The sequence below is a fragment of the Oncorhynchus masou genome, chromosome 33, assembly GCF_036934945.1.
Source record: "Oncorhynchus masou masou isolate Uvic2021 chromosome 33, UVic_Omas_1.1, whole genome shotgun sequence".
Taxonomy (NCBI): Eukaryota; Metazoa; Chordata; class Actinopteri; order Salmoniformes; family Salmonidae; genus Oncorhynchus; species Oncorhynchus masou.
In genome coordinates this window covers 18,246,369-18,265,445 of record NC_088244.1, presented here as the reverse complement: position 1 = coordinate 18,265,445, position 19,077 = coordinate 18,246,369, and the positions used below count along the sequence as shown (strand labels likewise).

Below are 19,077 nucleotides of genomic sequence, written 5' to 3'. Positions count from 1 at the left end.
TCAAAACCGCTCACAAGACTCGAACCTAACGACCAGCAGCCAATCGCAACACTTCAGCGGAGGCGTGTCTTGCCCAGAAGATGAGTGTGAAATTAAATATCGCCATCTTGTGTCCATCATTGGACAGTGTTTGCTGGTTTCCACTAGTTACCATAGCCACAAAGTCTAAGTGTATGATTTATTTTTTGGAGGTCTTAATTTAAGTTTAGGGTTAGGCATAAGTATAGCAGTGTGGTTAATGTTAGGTTTAAAATCAGACTTTAATAAGATAATTTGAAATAGACAGGGTTTATGACTTTGTGACTGTTGTAACTAGTGATGACCGCGTTTACAGGCGTTGTGCCAAAAATCTCCCCCCGACAGAATTCCCCCCTTCGCTTGAACGCGCACGCAGTCAAATCTTCATTGCTGCGATTTGCTTGCTTGTTGAGATTTCTGATCACGTTAGGCTGCGTTTCATTTTTTTTCTTCATTTTTTAGGTTTGATCGTGGGGGAGACACTAATATCTGCAGGTTTCCCATGTCCTCTTAATCTAGAAGTTTATTGCTTGCCTACATTTGACCCCCTCCTCTATGTTTAATATAACACACATACATTAATGGGGGGGGGGGGGATTTCGGCAGGCAAGAAAATGGCCTTGCCGAAATCCCCCACTCCCCTTCTAATTTCCTTAATCTTGTGGCTAAAGTCAAATACTTTCTGTGGCACACATCAGAGTCAAATACTTTCTATAGAATAAACTTCAAAATTAATAATTAATCTGTGTCTTACATTAAACATAGAGAAGGGAGTAAAATTTAGGCAAGCAATAAACATTTCAGAATAATAACTAGTCGAATAAGACATGGGAGAGATGACGAATTTTGGCAAATATATTTATTTATAGACTAATACACAAATAGCCAAACCGAAAACTGCAGACATTACGAGTGCCTCCCCTGCACCAAACCGACATAAAAAAAAATGAAATGCAGTCTAACGTGATCAGAAATCTCAACTAGTATTGAGTGCGTGCGCGTTCACGCGAAGGGAGGGGGGAGATTTTCGCCACAACACCGGAAACCTCACAAGTCGCAGGCAGGTTTGACGGTAATGCAAATCACAGGTGACAACGCCAGATAGCACAGTGTGGCTGGGACCTTCATTTGTTTATTGTTTTTTTTCAAATTAGTTTTTAAGGGAACCTGGTGATAGGACAGGCTCATTTGTACATAGGTCTTTGTGTGCTGTCTCTCTTGAAAGTTTTCCTACGTTGACTTTTACAACAAGAAGTTGAATGCCCCGTACGGACGGCTTTCTGCATTGTTCGCATAGGAATCGAAAGTTAAATGATGCTGTCACGAAATACATAAGGTAGGTGGTGATAATGAAACGAACCTGACAGAGCAACACAACAAGCCCACACCTGATCAGACGTGTGTTGCTGTAACGACTGAATGAAAACAACAATTTCACTGGAACTTCTAAATAAAATAAATGGATACACGGCCATACGAGACAACGCAGGGCAAGGTAAATATACCCGCTATTCTTAAGACCGACTGACCCGTGTGATCATTCCTACACTGGGTTGTCTCATTGAAGGAAAAACATCCGTCAAGCTGTCAGCTAGCTTATTTTGTCAAATAAGTGTTTTACCAAAGAAGTGCACCATGATCATGTAATTATGTAAACCCCTACTCAACTCCACTTCCTGATTATTTCATTGTGAAGGAAACAAACAGGCATAGTTGTGGCTCGGCTAAAACTATTGTTATAAGACATATTACTAAATAATTGGTCATCATAGCACAATCAAACATTGCACATTCTCTTTGTACTAGCAGTCCCAATCCAGACACAAATGCATGAGTTACACCTCCACTAAAACACTAAAGTCTGAAGTATGATTCAACTTTCACTTTCCAGAGCTCCACCATGCCACACAGAGAATGCAATGAAGAGTCACGTGACAAGAGGCCACGCGAGGGACCTATCAAACATGTCACTGCGGTATCAGATATATAATCACTCAAACAATTTAACTGAAGTTACATGTGAGTCATTTTGTGTAATGCCAGGTTCAGCATGGTCCCAGTCCCAGATTTGTAGTTGTTTGCTTTAGCCAACTCTTCTGCCATATTCATTCTATGGCATTTGCTGCATACATATCTGGATACCAGGCTACAGCGTGCTCACAGTGGATACAACTTCTCATCATGAGCACTAATTAGCTTACTTACTCTAACATTTTCAGGAGGAGAAACGACCTTTGGGAAGAATGAGAAGTCCGCCGAGACACAGAATAACTGGTTCGTTTAGGCAGAGGTTTGGAGGGAGATTCAACAGACCACGGTAAGACTTAAGGACATTTCAGAGCAACCTTGTGTAGCCTAAGGTTTGTTCTTGGTCATTTCAACATTTCCACACATTCACCGACTCACAATACTCTCAGTCACTCATTCAAGCTTTTTATTTTCTGCTGTTTTCCTTACTGTACAGATTCATAAGGGACGATCATTCATTCCGGAAGCCCCGCTTCAGTTTTGGGTTCCAGAGATACCACTCCTTTACCCCCCGCCCACGGTTTCACTGGAGAGACCAGTCCGTTCCCCCTGGGCCCCTAGGCCCACGACAAGACCCATCAGGCCCCAACAGCCAGTACAGTGACCAGAGGAACATGGACAGGAACTCCCCCGCCAAGTCCTCACCTAAAGGACACACCAGTAGGTTTACACTCATGTTGTGTTTGAGGGGAGTTTTGACCAAATTAATTAACCTGTGGCTACAGGGTAAGCGTATTATCGTCTATGCCAACATGAACCAGATCTCTTGGCAGAGTTCATAGTAGGGGCTAGGGCTGCACAATTAATGAGATTCACATCGAAATGTCAATATTGACATGTGAAATATTCACATCGCAATAAATATTTTGAAACGCATCTCAGCTGCGTAATGGCCCCTTTTTTTCTTTTTTTTCCCCAATTTTTTTGTTCTCTTGTGGCTGTTTCCCGCACCAAGACCGCCCCTGGCAATCAAGCAGGGCAGTTCCTCTTCCTCGCTGTTAGATCATTAAAAGTTTGTGTTCTGTTCTCTTAGATCAAATGCAGTCAACCGATTGTTCAGAACAAGAACGATGCTGCTTTCTACTTAGCTTCTCAATATGTCATCCTATTTCTAGGATTCCAACAGTTCACCCAAGTGTTTTGTTCTATATCGCACAAAAAATTTAACATTTGGTTTAAAAAAAATCAGATCTTACCCTTATCGGGCAGCCCTAGTACAGGCAAAAAAATAAAAATATTCCTAAAATACCTATATCACTTTACTCGTGTGAACACTAGAGTGCAGTATGAGCAAACCGTGTTCATGTCAACTCAGACAGTGAATATATTAGCTACATTTGGAATGTGTTTTGCTCATCAGTATTCCTGGTGGTTGATAGTCACCAAGCAACAACCTGACAATGTTGCATAATACTGTCTGCACACAGCATTGGTAGATATTATAATGACAGTATACAATGAAATGGCAAAGAATAGTATCCTACTGAAAAAGTTCCAATCATTCCAACCTTCAGTAACACCAGTGTATTTATGTCACCTCTTATGTATAAGATAACAGCTGCTGAGCATCAAATTATAATATAATTTATTAAATACAGTACTCTATTGGGCATATATTTAAAGGAATACTTTGGGGTTTTGGGAAAGAGGCCCTTTATCTACTTCCCAGGAGCCAGATAAACTCGTGGATACCATTTTTATCTCTCTGTGTCCAGTATGAAGGAAGTTAGAGGTAGTTTTGAGAGCTAATGCCAACTAGCGTTAGCGCATTGACTGGAAGTCTATGGGTATCTGCTAGTATGGTAGTAGATACACATAGACTTCCAGTCATTGCTCTAATGTGAGTTAGCATTGACTCGTGAAACTACATCTAACTTCCTCATTGCCAAAACCCCGAAGTATCCCTTTAAGTACTGTACTGTAAATATTTCTGATCATCAATGTTTGCCTCATCACGTTAGCATTAGTATCATGAAGAATAAAAGTGGCTTAGTAAGACCGCAATCGGTGTGCCTGTAAGTCATCAATTAGTTCTTATGCTTAAGCCTCATTCTCTATCATGTTTGAAAGTGTTTTCTTGAATAACTTTGCATTGCCTGAAGACGACCCAGGTCATATCTGCAATAGAAACCATCATTTCATCTTTCATCTCCTTGCTTTTGTTAAAATTAGCTGTATCGCTATTCTCAACCGTGGTAGTGGTGGTTCTTGCTTTTTCTCCTATTTTAATCAGCTGCTATGTCTCTGCGCAGACTGCAGTACTGTGGAGGTGTGTGGGTGTGGGTGAGTGTGTGAGGAACAGGTTGCTCTATGTGCCTGAGAGATCTGCTATGATGGTGACTCATTTCTATAGTGTGTGTGTTAGAGATGGAAAAGGAGAGAGATATAGCTAAAGAAAACAAGGAGAAAGAGGGAGTGAGGTACCAGGCAGACAGCCAGCTCTGTATACAGGTAATGAACCATAACAAAGCTATCGCCTCACATACCCACACTGCAGTCAAACGTTGCGAGGCAGACTTCGCAAATCACACCCAATGCTGAAAGAATGCTTAACGAAACATTAATTTTAGCCCCTGCGTGCTGCCTATAAACAATAACTCTCCCGCTGATGGCAGATTGCAGCCAGAGAGATGGAGATGGGGAAGCTTAGTCCTGAATTATACCTTCAGCTAGAGGTGCTAATGGGTAGATTGAGTAGTCCCAGCATCAATCACAAATATTAGAGTTAATTGAGAGATATCAACTGGGCCAATCAAGGATATTAGAGTTCATCACAGATGTCAGCTGCTGTAGTTTAGCTCTAAGTTATCCCCCATCTGTTCTGAGTTGTAGGTGTGTGTTATGTTGAGTGGGGGCTTGTGTTGTATTGTTGTTTGAAGATGTGGTTTGTCTGTGATGTTGCAGGTGCTCTCAGGTCTTCTGCAGGTGCCAGCAGAGAGGAGAAGCAGCTTGTGTCGTTCACAGTAAGTCCACATTCCACCACTCCTCAGCCTCTGGGGAGTCTGTGCTGTTTAAAGTAGGGAGGGCACACATCCTGTATTTGTTGTCATGCTCCGCTAGTGTATTGCGGTGACTGAACTTGTAAATCATCCCCTCTCTCTTTCAAAACTACGTGTAGGTAGGCCTCCTTCATAAAATAAAAAATATAAAGTTTAGCCAGCAGGGTTTGAGTAGGTTCCTTTCTAAATGTAATCCGTTACAGTTTCCTGTTAAATTGTAATCAACAATGTAACTTTTGGATTACCAAAACTCAGTAATGTTATCTGATTACTTTCCCCTTAAGAGGTGCGGGTTCGTGGCTGTCACAGCCACAAAGTCATAACATCTGATTTTAAACCTAACCTTAAGCACAGTGCTAACCCTAATGTCTAACCCTAACCTTAACTTTTTGTTTTCATAAGTTTTTACAATATAGTCAATTTTGAGGTTATGGTTAGGCATTAGTGTTAGCCTTAACCTTAAGTAAACTGCTGTGTTTAAAATCAGATGTTATGACTTTGTGGCTGTGCCAGCCACTAACCTGGGCGTTACAATTTTGAAGACAAAATTACCATTTGAATGACATCAATAGCAGGTTAATTCAATCTTCTAGTTTACATAGTTCGCCTAAAATGGATGTTGCATTTTACTTTATGGGTTGGTTATGTAGGGTTCTTCTAACCAATTGCTTTTTACTACAGATAATAATACGATTAGGCTATATCTTCACATGAAAAAAACAGTGTACATTTCCAGTCATTCCAATTAATTAAATACTCCTTGATCCTCAAGAATAGGACTTGGAAATGTATACTGATCAAAAATATAAACGCAAAATGTAAAGTGTAAAGCTGAAAATGTTCTTGTTCTTCCATGGCCTGCATACTCACAGACATGTCATCCATTGAGCATGTTTGGGATGGTCTAGATCAAAGTGTACAACGGCGTGTTCCAATATCCAGTAACTTCTTACAGCCATTGAAGAGGAGTGGAACAACATTCCACATATCACATATCCAGACCACATATCCCAAAAACTAAGGACTAATTAGCCTAATTTATTTTGTCCTGGAGGACTGATTGGGCTCATTTCTTCGAGTTGAAAAATAAACGGAAGCAAACTGAGTAGTCCCTTATATGTAACTGATTACATATAATCCATGACACCCCCCCCCTTGCTTGACTGCTGCTTCAATTTCTCAGAAGTCACATGTACCACACTGGGAGGTATGCACTGCAACAAATGTACTTATATTGAATTTAAGTCTGAGTGCATCTCTTTTCCCATGATGCTCGCTGTCAAAATGTTTATTACACACACACACACACAGTCTTTCAAGGTCCTTCAAATCAAAGATATAAAAAAAGAAAACCTCAAACATTTGAGTAATCTTGGCTAGTCTGCTCGGTAAGATTATTTATATGTGTGTGTGTGTGTGTCTTCTGCGCTCTTGGCTATGATGGGAATTGGAGGGACAGAGAGAGCACAGGTGCAGCATAAAGAATGGAATTGAAAGTTGGATGGTCTGATTTAGAGAGAAAGGAGCAGAGCGAAGCACAAGGTTGTCTCCTTCCGTTTTACCATGCTGATGATTCAAACGGAGGCTTGCTGCCTGCTAACCTTGAGAAGATACAGTAGAGGGGGAGAGAGAGGCTCGTAATGAACTCAACAACAATCAGGTGGGCTCTGAATGGCAAATGTGTTAAGGTCTTAAGGAATACAAAGGGAACATGGACTTCCTGATGGGCCGCCCCCAGGTGGTAAGGGTAGGTAACAACACATCCGCCATGCTGATAGTCGACACCGGTGCCCCTCGGGTGTGTGCTCAGTCCCCTCCTGTACACCCTGTTCACTCATGACTATATGGCTAGGCACGACTCCAACACCATCATTAAGTTTGCTGATGACACAACAGTGGTAGGCCTGATCACCGACAACAATAAGAAAGCCTATAGGGAGGAGGTCAGAGACATGGTTGTTTTTTTTGGCATGGGTCCTCAGATCCTCAAAGTTCTACAGCTGCACCATCGAGAGCTGGTTGCATGACTGCTTGGTATGGCAACTGCTCGGCCTCTGACCGCATGGCACTACGGATGATAGTGCGTACGACCCAGTACATCACTGGGACCAACCTTCCTGCCATCCAGGACTTCTATACCAGGTGGTGTCAGAGGAAGGCCCTAAAAATGGTCAAAGACTCCCGCCACCCTAGTTATAGACTTTTCTCTCTGCTACCATATGGCAAGTGGTACCAGAGCTCCAAGTCTCGATCCAAAAGGCTTCTCAACAGCTTCTACCCCCAAGCCATAAGACTCCCAAACTGCTAATAAAATGGCTACCCAGACTATTTGCATTACCCCCCCCCTCTTTTAAACTGTAAATATTATCTATGCATAGTCACTTTAACTCTACCTACATGTAAATATTACCTCAATTGCAGAATTTTTAGATTTGAATTTTTTTTACTGTTCATAAGTAGTGCTTTGCTTATAACTGCTTGTAACTCTCTCCCCTGTGTCTGTAGGTGGCTCAAAAGAAGGAGAGATCCCACAGCAGAGAGGGAGAAAGAGAGAGGGATAGAGAGCTCCCCTCCACCGTGAGCAGGGCTGCAGCACGAAACAGAACCATCCAACAGAAGAGGAAAGAAATAGAACAGGTATAGTACAGTGAGCTCTTAATATCTAGTATTGTATATCATGTTTGAAATGATTTGGAGGAAGAGTACATTTGAGAAAAACAAATGAGTGAAAGATGAAGGACTAAGAATATAATATCAGAAGAATACAATAAAGTACATCAGAAAACAACTTTCATCCTGATAACTCAACTGGATACTAACACGCTAAGAGAGTTTCTAGCTACTAGCTACCTGCTGTTAGCTAACAAAAATGATTTAAAAAATGACAATAAAAAACAGCAAAGGACAGGACAAAAGACAGCAAAACAAGTACCTAAACTTACACAAGCATGAGAAAACAATTCAGACAGATAACAAGAAAGGTGGGCTTTGTTTACATTGAGAAATGCCTAGCTACAACTAGCAAAGTGAAAACATCTACTGTATCCAGCTGTAATTAACTAAGATGGATACATTTGTGACTTGTTTCAGGAAACTAGATGTATGTCGTGTGTCACTACTCCACAGGCGAGGCATTTGAATGCATCTTTTGGCACAAATACCTTCTGGAACGTGAACTTTCATGTGCCTTAAATACAAAAGTGTATGCCATCTGTAAATGCAAATAAAATGGGTAAATTACGAGCCTAATTGGTTTAGCCATGGATAAAAACAGGAACCTTCCCACTAGCTGGGATAATGGATGGGCTGGATATGCCAAGAGATGAGTTCGGATTGCGCTTGCCATGTAGCACGCTTCTGTCTATAACATGAGCTTAGTATGTGTAGGTGATCCTTTCTAAAGCGGCTTTTTTGAAAGATGATATAGAGAACCACGCAAATGTTGCTATGGCTCTCCACTTTCTGGAGGACCGAGTTATGAAATCAGTGGAACCTCCGGGAGAAGCAGAGATTTAGATCTTTTGTTTCGGCTTTCCTGTCTGACTAAAGAGAGAACACAGAAGGCTGTTGTATAAAACACCTGTCTGGATTACATCTTCAAACTAACGGCAACCATGGCATCAGTGACAGAAGCAAACATCCATGTAAGAGAGTCTAGCTAGCTACATTTTCAGATATTATACGTTTCTAATTGGCTCGCTAGCTAATGTTACCTGTCTGCTCTTTGTAGTAATGTTATTCATGTCTCAGAGCCATTTGCATTGCTAGTTATAGCATAGTGTTAGCTAGGTAGCTAACATTGAACCTAGCTATTAGCTACCTGTAGATTCATGCAGGGTAGTAACTGATGTCATGCAGCCTGTCATTTTTGTGTTTATACATTTTCACAATGACAATTTTGATGTCGGACGACAAAGAATGCTCATGATGTTGCTGCGACAACTGTATTCAGACATGTCGATACAAGTAATATAAACCAGCCCTTAGTCTTGAAATCTTTAGTTGTACACTACCGTACTCATTGTTTAGCACATGGCCTCACGTGAATCCTTAAAGGGATGGGTGGGGCTGGGGCTTAAGAGGGTGTGAACGATGCTGAATGGGTGTAGATAAAGAAGAGCTCTCCAGTAGGTGTCCCAAAACATTCAAGGGCCATTTTCTCAAAAGTGGGGTTACAAGTTTGTCAACTCTCAGGAAAGAGGAAAAAAATCTAAAGCAAAGGTTTCAAAAGAGCACCCTGAGAGCAGACTATATGCAACAAAAATACAAAGATATCAATGTGGAGCTTCTTTTTTTTCACAGAACATCCAAATACTTGACAAACAAACATCTTAATGTCTGGAAACAAGACAACCCCAAGTTTTGATATTAATATATACAGTTGAAGTCTGAGGTTTATATACACTTAGGTTGGAGTCATTAAAACTTGTTTTTCAACCACTCCACAAATTTCTTGTTAAACTACAGTTTTGGCACGTCGGTTAGAACATCTACTTTGTGCATGACACGTAATTTTTCCAACACTGTTTACAGACTTATAATTCACTGTTTCACAATTCCAGTGGGTCAGAAGTTTACATACACTAAGTTGACTATGCCTTTAAACAGCTTGGAAAATTCCAGAAAATTATGTCATGGCTTAAGAAGATTCTGATAGGCTAATTGACATAATTTGAGTCAATTTGAGGTGTACCTGTGAATGTATTTTAAGGCCTACCTTCAAACTCAGTGCCTCTTTGCTTGACATCATGGGAAAATCAAAAGAAATCAGCGAAGTCCTCAGAATTTATTTTGTAGACCTCCAAGTCTGGTTCATCCTTGGGAGCAATTTTCAAACGCCTTAAGGTACCACGTTCATCTTTACAAACAATAGTGCGTGAGTATAAACACCATGGGACCACGCAGCTGTCATACCGCTCAGGAACGAGACATGTTCTGTCTCCTAGAGATTAATGTACTTTGGTGCGGAAAGTGCAAATCAATCCCAGAACAACAGCAAAGGACCTTGTGAAGATGCTGGAGGAAACAGGTACAAAAGTATCTATATCCACAGTAAAACGAGTCCTATATCGACATAACCTGACAGGCCTTTTTCAACTGCACATGGGGACAAAGATTGTACTTTTTGGAGAAATGTCTTCTGGTCTGATGCAAAAAAAAATAGGACTGTTTGGCCATAATGACCATCATTATGTTGTGAGGAAAAAGGGGGATGCTTGCAAGCCGAAGAACACCATCCCAACCGTGAAGCACGAGGGTGGCAGCATCATGTTGTGGGGATGCTTCGCTGCAGGAGGGACTGGTGCACTTCACGAAATATATGGCATCATGAGATAGGAAATTTACAGTGCCTTGCGAAAGTATTCGCCCCCCTTGATCTTTGCGACCTTTTGCCACATTTCAGGCTTCAAACATAAAGATATAAAACTGTATTTTTTTGTGAAGAATCAACAACAAGTGGGACACAATCATGAAGTGGAACGACATTTATTGGATATTTCAAACTTTTTTAACAAATCAAAAATGGAAAAATTGGGCGTGCAAAATTATTCAGCCCCCTTAAGTTAATACTTTGTAGCGCCACCTTTTGCTGCGATTACAGCTGTAAGTCGCTTGGGCTATGTCTCTATCAGTTTTGCACATCGAGAGACTGAATTTTTTTCCCCATTCCTCCTTGCAAAACAGCTCGAGCTCAGTGAGGTTGGATGGAGAGCATTTGTGAACAGCAGTTTTCAGTTCTTTCCACAGATTCTCGATTGGATTCAGGTCTGGACTTTGACTTGGCAATTCTAACACCTGGATATGTTTATTTTTGAACCATTCCATTGTAGATTTTGCTTTATGTTTTGGATCATTGTCTTGTTGGAAGACAAATCTCCGTCCCAGTCTCAGGTCTTTTGCAGACTCAATCAGGTTTTCTTCCAGAATGGTCCTGTATTTGGCCCCATCCATCTACCCATCAATTTTAACCATCTTCCCTGTCCCTGCTGAAGAAAAGCAGGCCCAAACCATGATGCTGCCACCACCATGTTTGACAGTGGGTATGGTGTGTTCAGGGTGACGAGCTGTGTTGCTTTTACGCCAAACATAACGTTTTGCATTGTTGCCAAAAAGTTCAATTTTGGTTTCATCTGACCAGAGCACCTTCTTCCACATGTTTGGTGTGTCTCCCAGGTGGCTTGTGGCAAACTTTAAACGACACTTTTTATGGATATCTTTAAGAAATGGCTTTCTTCTTGCCACTCTTCCATAAAGGCCAGATTTGTGCAATATACGACTGATTGTTGTCCTATGGACAGAGTCACCCACCTCAGCTGTAGATCTCTGCAGTTTATCCAGAGTGATCATGGGCCTCTTGGCTGCATCTCTGATCAGTCTTCTCCTTGTATGAGCTGAAAGTTTAGAGGGACGGCCATGTCTTGGTAGATTTGCAGTGGTCTGATACTCCTTCCATTTCAATATTATCGCTTGCACAGTGCTCCTTGGGATGTTTAAAGCTTGGGAAATCTTTTTGTATCCAAATCCGGCTTTAAACTTCTTCACAACAGTATCTCGGACCTGCCTGGTGTGTTCCTTGTTCTTCATGATGCTCTCTGCGCTTTTAACGGACCTCTGAGACTATCACAGTGCAGGTGCATTTATACGGAGACTTGATTACACACAGGTGGATTGTATTTATCATCATTAGTCATTTAGGTCAACATTCAGAGATCCTCACTGATCCTCACTGAACTTCTGGAGAGTTTGCTGCACTGAAAGTAAAGGGGCTGAATAATTTTGCATGCCCAATTTTTCAGTTTTTGATTTGTTAAAAAAGTTTGAAATATCCAATAAATGTCGTTCCACTTCATGATTGTGTCCCACTTGTTGTTGATTCTTCACAAAAAAATACAGTTTTATATCTTTGTTTGAAGCTTGAAATGTGGCAAAAGGTCGCAAAGTTCAAGAGGGCCGAATACTTTCACAAGGCACTGTATCTGTACTATTATTACTACTGAAATGAACTGTATTTCACCATCTTCATTGCATTGTATTTACTGAAATGCTGTACCACTATACCGCTTTGGCAATAGCTACAAATTGTATTTCATGCCAATAAAGCAATTTGAATTTGAGAGAGAGAAATAAAGAAAGAACCGAGACGAGGAGGTAGGATTTATGAGAGTGAGGGGAAATAGAGAGAGAGGGAGGGAAAGGAGAGAGGGAAAGAAAGAGAGCGGGGGGTTGTGGAAAGGGAGATTTGATAACTGCAGTGCCAAAACTAATTGAGTAACATTGCGCCAGAGACACGTCTAATTTATTATAATTTTTTCTTCATTGTAGCAGCTGAATCAGTTGAATAGGTTATCATTCATGATTTTAGCCAATACATGGTGAGGTTATAATCTGCCTGTACATCCCTGGGTAGTTTACCTGCAATCACTCGCAGATGGAACTTCTGTTATTGTCAGGTTGTTTGTCCAGGTTTTTTTAATCATAAATCATAATGAGTCATCACATGCGCACGGTGCTGTTTTCTTTGAATAGCTTTTGATACACGTGCTTTAATAGATACGTCACAGTCAATGTGACAGAACATCACATGAAGCGTTGCCAGTGGGAGGTGTGTTGTGTTGTCTCCATCCACTCGACTGATGTGAAGAGCGAGAGATACCTTCTCATCTCCATGGTTACTGGAGATGGTAGGCTCCGTGAGAGAGTAGTCTCAAAACAGGTAGCTGATACACCCATCCTTCAAAGATCCACACAGTGCCCTTTCATGGTGTGTACTGTCGTGTGAACAGCTGTCTGTGTGTGTGTGCTGCTGCCCTGGACTGCTAATCCACTCAGTGGTAATGGCATACACATGACGAGAACTCTCGCCCCAAGCATCTCTCCCAGAACTCTCTCAATCCCTGTCTTTCCATCCTCTCTTTCATGCTCTCTTGCTTCCCATCCTCTCTTTCATCCTCTCTTCAGACCCGCTCTCTCTCCATCCTCTCTCTTGTGATTTTCCTTTCTCTTCAGCCCAGCTTCTCTCTCTCTCTCCATATTTTTTTTTGCCTTGCTCCTCCTGTGTCTGAAGGCTCATATCTGCAGCATTCCTCTGGTATTAGAGTGAGCTGAGGTGTCTTTAGACCAGTCTGTGCTATGCTCCTCACTGGAACAGGAGCCACAATGCAAAGAAAACTCTCATGTGCAATGAAAATATAAATCGTTTGTCGTGCTGGTGTACAATTAGGATTGTGACACAGCTTAATGTGGTTTAGAAGATGCGTGTACAGGTTTGTGTTTTAGGACTGTGATGCACAGTTTAGATGTGATGGTGAAAAAGCTGACTGTCTGTGTGCTATGCAGGTGTACCGTCAGGACTGTGACACGTTTGGTGTGGTGGTGAAGATGCTGATAGCCAAAGACCCCTCCCTGGAGCGGCCCATCCAGTTGTCTCTACAGGAGAACCTCAGGGAGATTGGCCTGCGCTGTGTAGAGGCCATGCAAGAGTTCATTGAGGAGTATGACACCAGGGAACCATCCACAGTGATACGCACACATGCACCTTTGTCTTAACCTGTGTAAGTGGCTGGCTTCTCTACCAAAACACTGATTGTGGTGTTTTCATGCTGATTGGGTATGTAAACTTGTGAGCTGGTTTGTCCTTGATCAGTCAGGCCAAAGTCACTCCTGGTGCTCAGCCTTCTGGAAGCTCTGTCTGCTGCTGAAACTCAATAATTTATGTTTGTCAACTTTCAATATTGCTTGTGATTATGTAAAATATAGCTATTGCACTTGTGCTTCCTACCAAAGTGTAGGTCATGAATTCCAAGCCCTGTATTATATTGAAATGTTGTCTTTTTATTGAAAATGTATTTATGACATGATTAATACATGAGCTATAATATTTTTTTATATACTATGTTGATATACAAGGGGGATTTCTTTCAATACAGTTTCTATTTACACAACCTTTGGATATTCTCGGAGCATAAAAATCTGTTCTTGAAAATGAGGTCTCTCTGTGTTTGATTCAGTCTTGTAATGTCTCATGCTGCTGCTCCCTTCACTCCCTGATCTACAAATCTCCCTGATCTACAAATCACGCTTGTACACAAATCACCCGTATACACAAATCACCTTGATCTACAAAACACCCTAATACACAAATCCCCCTGACCTACAAAACACCCTGATCTACAAATCACCATTCTACACAAATCACCCTAATCTACTAACACCCTGATCTACAAATCATCCTAATGCACATATCACCCTGATCTACAAATCACCCTGATCAAATCAAATATTGGTCGCATACACATATTTTGCAGATGTTATTTTGTGTGTGTTCCTAGCTCCAGCAGTGCAGTGATATCTAACAATACACAAATCTGAAAGAAAAAAAATGGAATTAAGAAATATTAGGACGAACAATGTCGGAGTCCGGAGTATAAAAATATGTGTGCATATATGCAGTACAGTTCAAAAGTTTGGGAACACCTACTCACTCAAGGGTTTTTATTTATATTTACATTTATATTTACAACGCGATACATATCGGGGTGAACAGGCCGTGGCTGGGGTGATTAATGTCCTTGATCTTTTTGGCCTTCCTGTGACATCGGGTGCTGTAGATGTCCTGGTGGGCAAGCAGTGTGACTCGGTTATGCATTGGGCAGACCGCACCACCCTCTGGAGAGCCCTAAGCTTGCGGGCAGTGCATTTACCGTACTCAACTGTGAAGTGGGTCTAAGGAGGCTGAAGAAATTTGGCTTGTCACCTAAAACCCTCACAAACTTTTACAGATGCACAATTGAGATCATCCTGTTGGGCTGTATCACCATCTGGTACGGCAACTGCACCGCCCTCAACCGCAGGGCTCGCCAGAGGGTGGTGCGGTCTGCACAATGCATCACCGGGGGCAAACTACCTTCCCTCCAGGACACCTACAGCAACCGATGTCACAGGAAGGCCAAAAAGATCATCAAGGGCAACAACCACCCGAGCCTCCGCCTGTTCACCCCGATATGTATCGCCTTGCATGAGGCAAATGGTGGTCACACCAAATACCGACTGGTTTTCTGATCCACGTCCCTACTTTTTTTGTAAGGCATCTGTGACCAACAGATGCATATCTGGGTTCCCAGTCATGTGAAATCCATAAATTAGGGCCTGATGAATTTACCGATTTCCTTACATGAACTGTAACTCAGTAAAATCTTTGAAATTGTTTCATGTTGCGTTTATATTTCTGTTCAGTGTACAGGGCCTTTGGAAAGTATTCAGAACCTTTGAGTTTTTCCACATTTTGTTACGTTACAGGCTTATTCTAAAATGTATCAAATAGTTTATTTTCCTCCTCAATCTACACACAATACCCCATAATGATAAAACAAAAGTATTTTTTTAGAAATATTTGCTAATTTATTTAAAAATAAAAACTGAAATATGACATTTACATAAGTATTCAGACCCTTTACGCAGTACTTTGTTGAAGCAATTTTGGCAGGGATTACAGCCTTGAGTCTTCTTGGGTATGACTCTACAAGCTAGGCACACCTGTATTGGGGGAGTTTCTCACATTCTTCTCTGCAGATACTCTCAAGCTCTGTCAGGTTGGATTGGAAGCGTTGCAGCACAGCTATTTTCAGGTATCTCCAGAGATGTTTGATCGGGTTTAAGTCCGGGCTCTGGCTGGGCCACTCAAGGACATTCAGAGACTTGTCCCGAAGCCACTCCTGTGTTTTATTGGCTGTGTGCTTAGGGTCGTTGTCTTGTTGGTATGTGAACCTTTGCCGCAGTCTGAGGTCCTGAGCGCTCTGGATCAGGTTTTCTTCAAGGATCTCTCTGTACTTTGCTCTGTTTAATCTTTCCCTCAATCCTGACTAGTCTCCCAGTCCCTGCCAGCATGATACTACCTCCAACATGCTTGACCGTAAGGATGGTATCAGGTTTCCTCCAAACGTGACGCTTGGTATTCAAGCCAGAGTTCAATCTGGGTTTCATCAGACCAGAGAATTTTGTTTCTGATGGTCTGAGAGTCTTTAGGTGCCTTTTGGGAAAGTGGGCTGTCATGTGCCTTTTACTGAGGAGTGGCTTCCGTCTGGCCACCCTACCATAGAGTCATGATTGGTGGAGTGCTGCAGAGATGGTTGTCCTTCTGGAAGGTTTTCCCATCTCCACAAAGAAATTCTGAGCTCTGTCAAAGTGACCACTGGGTTCTTGGTCACCTCCCTGACCAAGGCCCTTCTCCACTAATTGTTCAGTTTGGCCGGGCGTTCAGCTCTAGGAAGATTCTTCGTGGTTCAAACTTCTTCCACTTAAGAATGATGGAGGCCACTGTGTTCTTGGGAACCTTCAATGCTTCAGAAATGTTTTGGCACCCTTCCCCATATCTGTGCCTCTACACAATCCTGTCTCGGAGCTCTACGGACAATTCCTTCAACCTCATGGCTTGGTTTTTGTTCTGACATGCACTGCCAACTGTCGGGACCTTATATATACAGATGTGTGCCTTTCCAAATCATGTCCAATCAATTGCATTTTACCACAGGTGGATCAAGATGTAGAAACATCTCAAGGATGATTCATGGACACAGGATGCACCTGACCTCAATTTCGAGTCTCACAGCAAAGGGTCTGAATACTTATGTAAATAAAGAATTTCTGTTTTTTGGTTTTACATACATTTGCTACAATAAAAACTAGAAAAATGATATTCTTTGTTATGGGCTATTGTGTGTAGATTGCTGCGAAATAAACAATATTTTAGAATAAGGCTGTAACGCAACAAAATGTGGAAAAAGTCAAGGGGTCTGAATACTTTCTGAAGGCACTGTTTAAACATCAAATGACCCTGGTCTACAAATATTCCCTTTACTACCCAGTAAAGATGGTCAATGTGTGCAGAAGTCAGCTCAGGCTGATAGAGTTGAAAATGTAGATCAGGGATCCTCAACTTGTTTAAATTCTTCCAGAGATTTGAGACTTGGACAGAGGTTCACCTTCCAGCAGGACAATGACCCTAAGCATACTGCTAAAGCAACACTTGAGTGGTTTAAGGGGAAACATTTAAATGTCTTGGAATGGCCTAGTCAAAGCCCAGACCTCAATCCAATTGATAATCTGTGGTATGACTTAAAGGTTGCTGTACACCAGCAGAACCCATCCAACTTGAAGGAGCTGGAGCAGTTTTGCCTTGAGGAATGAGCAAAAATCCCAGTGGCTAGATTTGCCAAGCTTATAGAGACATTCCCCAAGAGACTTGCAGCTGTAATTGCTGCAAAATGTGGGGTGAACACTTATGCACGCTCAAGTTTTCATTTTTTTGTTTCACTATAAAAAATATTTTGTAAGGTAACAAAATAGGAAAAATGCCAAGGGGGTGAATACTTTCACAAGCCACTGTATCTGTAATTTCTCTCAACTAAGTAATGAATTTCAAGCACAGATTGAACCGCAAAGACCAGGGAGGTTGCAAAGAAGGGCACCGATTGGTAGATGTGGGAGAAAATAATAATAATAATATAAGCAATCCCTGAATATCCCTTTGAGCATGGTGAATTTATTAGACTTTAGATGGTGTATCAGTACACCCAGTCACTACAAAGATACTGGCGTCCTTCCTAACAGTTGCCGGAGAGGAAGGAAACCACTCTGGGATTTCACCATGAAGCCAATTGTGATTTTAAAACAGTTACAGCTTGGTTGTGATATGATAAAACTGAGGATGGATCAACAACATTGTCGTTACATCTCTAATCTAAATGACAGACTGAAAAGAAGGAAGCCTGTACAGAATACAAATATTCGAAAACATGCATCTTGTTTGAAACAAGGCAAAAAACTGAGGCAAATAAATTCTATGTTTGTCCTCAATACGAAGTGTCGTGTTTAGCGCAAATCCAACACAGCACATCACTGAGTACCACTCTTCATATTTAAAGCATGTTGGTGGCTGCATCATGTTATGGGTATGCTTATTATTGGCAAAGAATAGGGAGTTTCTTAAGATAAAAATAAACAGAATACAGCTATAAGCACAGGCAAAATCCTAGAGTTTAACCTGGTTCAGTGTGCTTTCCAACAGACATGGGGAGACAAATTCAATTTTCAGCAGGACAATAACCTAAAACACAAGGCCAAATATACACTGGAGTTGCTTCCCCAGACAACATTGAATGTTCCTGAGTGGCCTACTTACACTTTTGTCAGAAATAGGTTTGAAAATCTATAGCAAGACTTGAAAATGGCTGTCTAGCAATGATCAACAATCAACTCGTCAGGGCTTGAATTATTTATTTTTTATAATAATGGGCACATATTATACAATCCAGGTGTGCAAAGCTCTTAGAGATCCAAAAAGACTCACACCTTTAATACCACCAAAGGCGCTTTTACAAATTATTGACTCGGGTGTGAATATTTATGAGATATCTCCTTATGTCATTTTAAATAAATTTGCTAAAATCTCTAAAAACGTGTTTTCACTTGGTGGACCAAATAAATTAAATTCGGCCAGCGGCCACCAGTTTGGGAACCCTGATGTTGATGAATGTTTGATCGCTAAGTAGCCAACCAGTTAGTCAGTCAACGCCTATTTTATACTTTTCGATAACATGCGTCCTTTGTCCTGATCTTCCCCACATTCTGATTGTGCCCATATTTTCAGAAATATGTCTATCCATGGTATTAAAATGTTTCTCATATCGGTCCACTGTGTCCGCATTGTGACCAAATTATTTAACAGCTATTCTTTCAAAACAATATTTTATTTTAAGACACATATTGATGCCATAAATCAATGGTGCTACCTGTCAATGTTTTTAAAAGGCAGGATGATAATGATCACATTGCAGATTTTAATCGTCTATACCTGTTTGAAAATGTGGGCACAATCAGAACGTGGACAAGATCAGGACAAAGGATGCAAGTTAGAACCAAGTATTGACTTATTTTGGGCTTATTAGCTGCAGACTGGTAATGAACAGATGGAATTTCTACACCAAAGGTTGGAGCGACGTCAGGAGGGACAGGGACTGCCAGTCAACCAAACCAA

The 19,077-nt window shown here is 41.3% G+C and overlaps 1 protein-coding gene across 3 annotated transcripts; it reads left to right on the top strand.

Annotated features, from left to right (window-relative positions):
• The first annotated feature begins 1,036 nt into the window (after positions 1-1,036).
• On the top strand, positions 1,037-13,987 carry LOC135527936 (periphilin-1-like). Of its 3 annotated transcripts, none has more exons than XM_064956611.1 (7): positions 1,037-1,354; positions 1,910-1,993; positions 2,238-2,335; positions 2,483-2,706; positions 4,951-5,009; positions 7,551-7,682; positions 13,383-13,987. In XM_064956611.1, the coding sequence occupies exons 2-7, from the start codon at positions 1,919-1,921 to the stop codon at positions 13,590-13,592; spliced, it is 798 nt and encodes a 265-aa protein (XP_064812683.1). In that variant the 5' UTR covers positions 1,037-1,354; positions 1,910-1,918; the 3' UTR covers positions 13,593-13,987. The 3 variants fall into 3 exon arrangements, with proteins under 3 accessions (XP_064812683.1, XP_064812682.1, XP_064812684.1); XM_064956610.1 differs by having other exon boundaries at positions 1,037-1,513; XM_064956612.1 differs by lacking the exon at positions 1,037-1,354 and having other exon boundaries at positions 1,950-2,037.
• Positions 13,988-19,077: the final 5,090 nt, after the last annotated feature.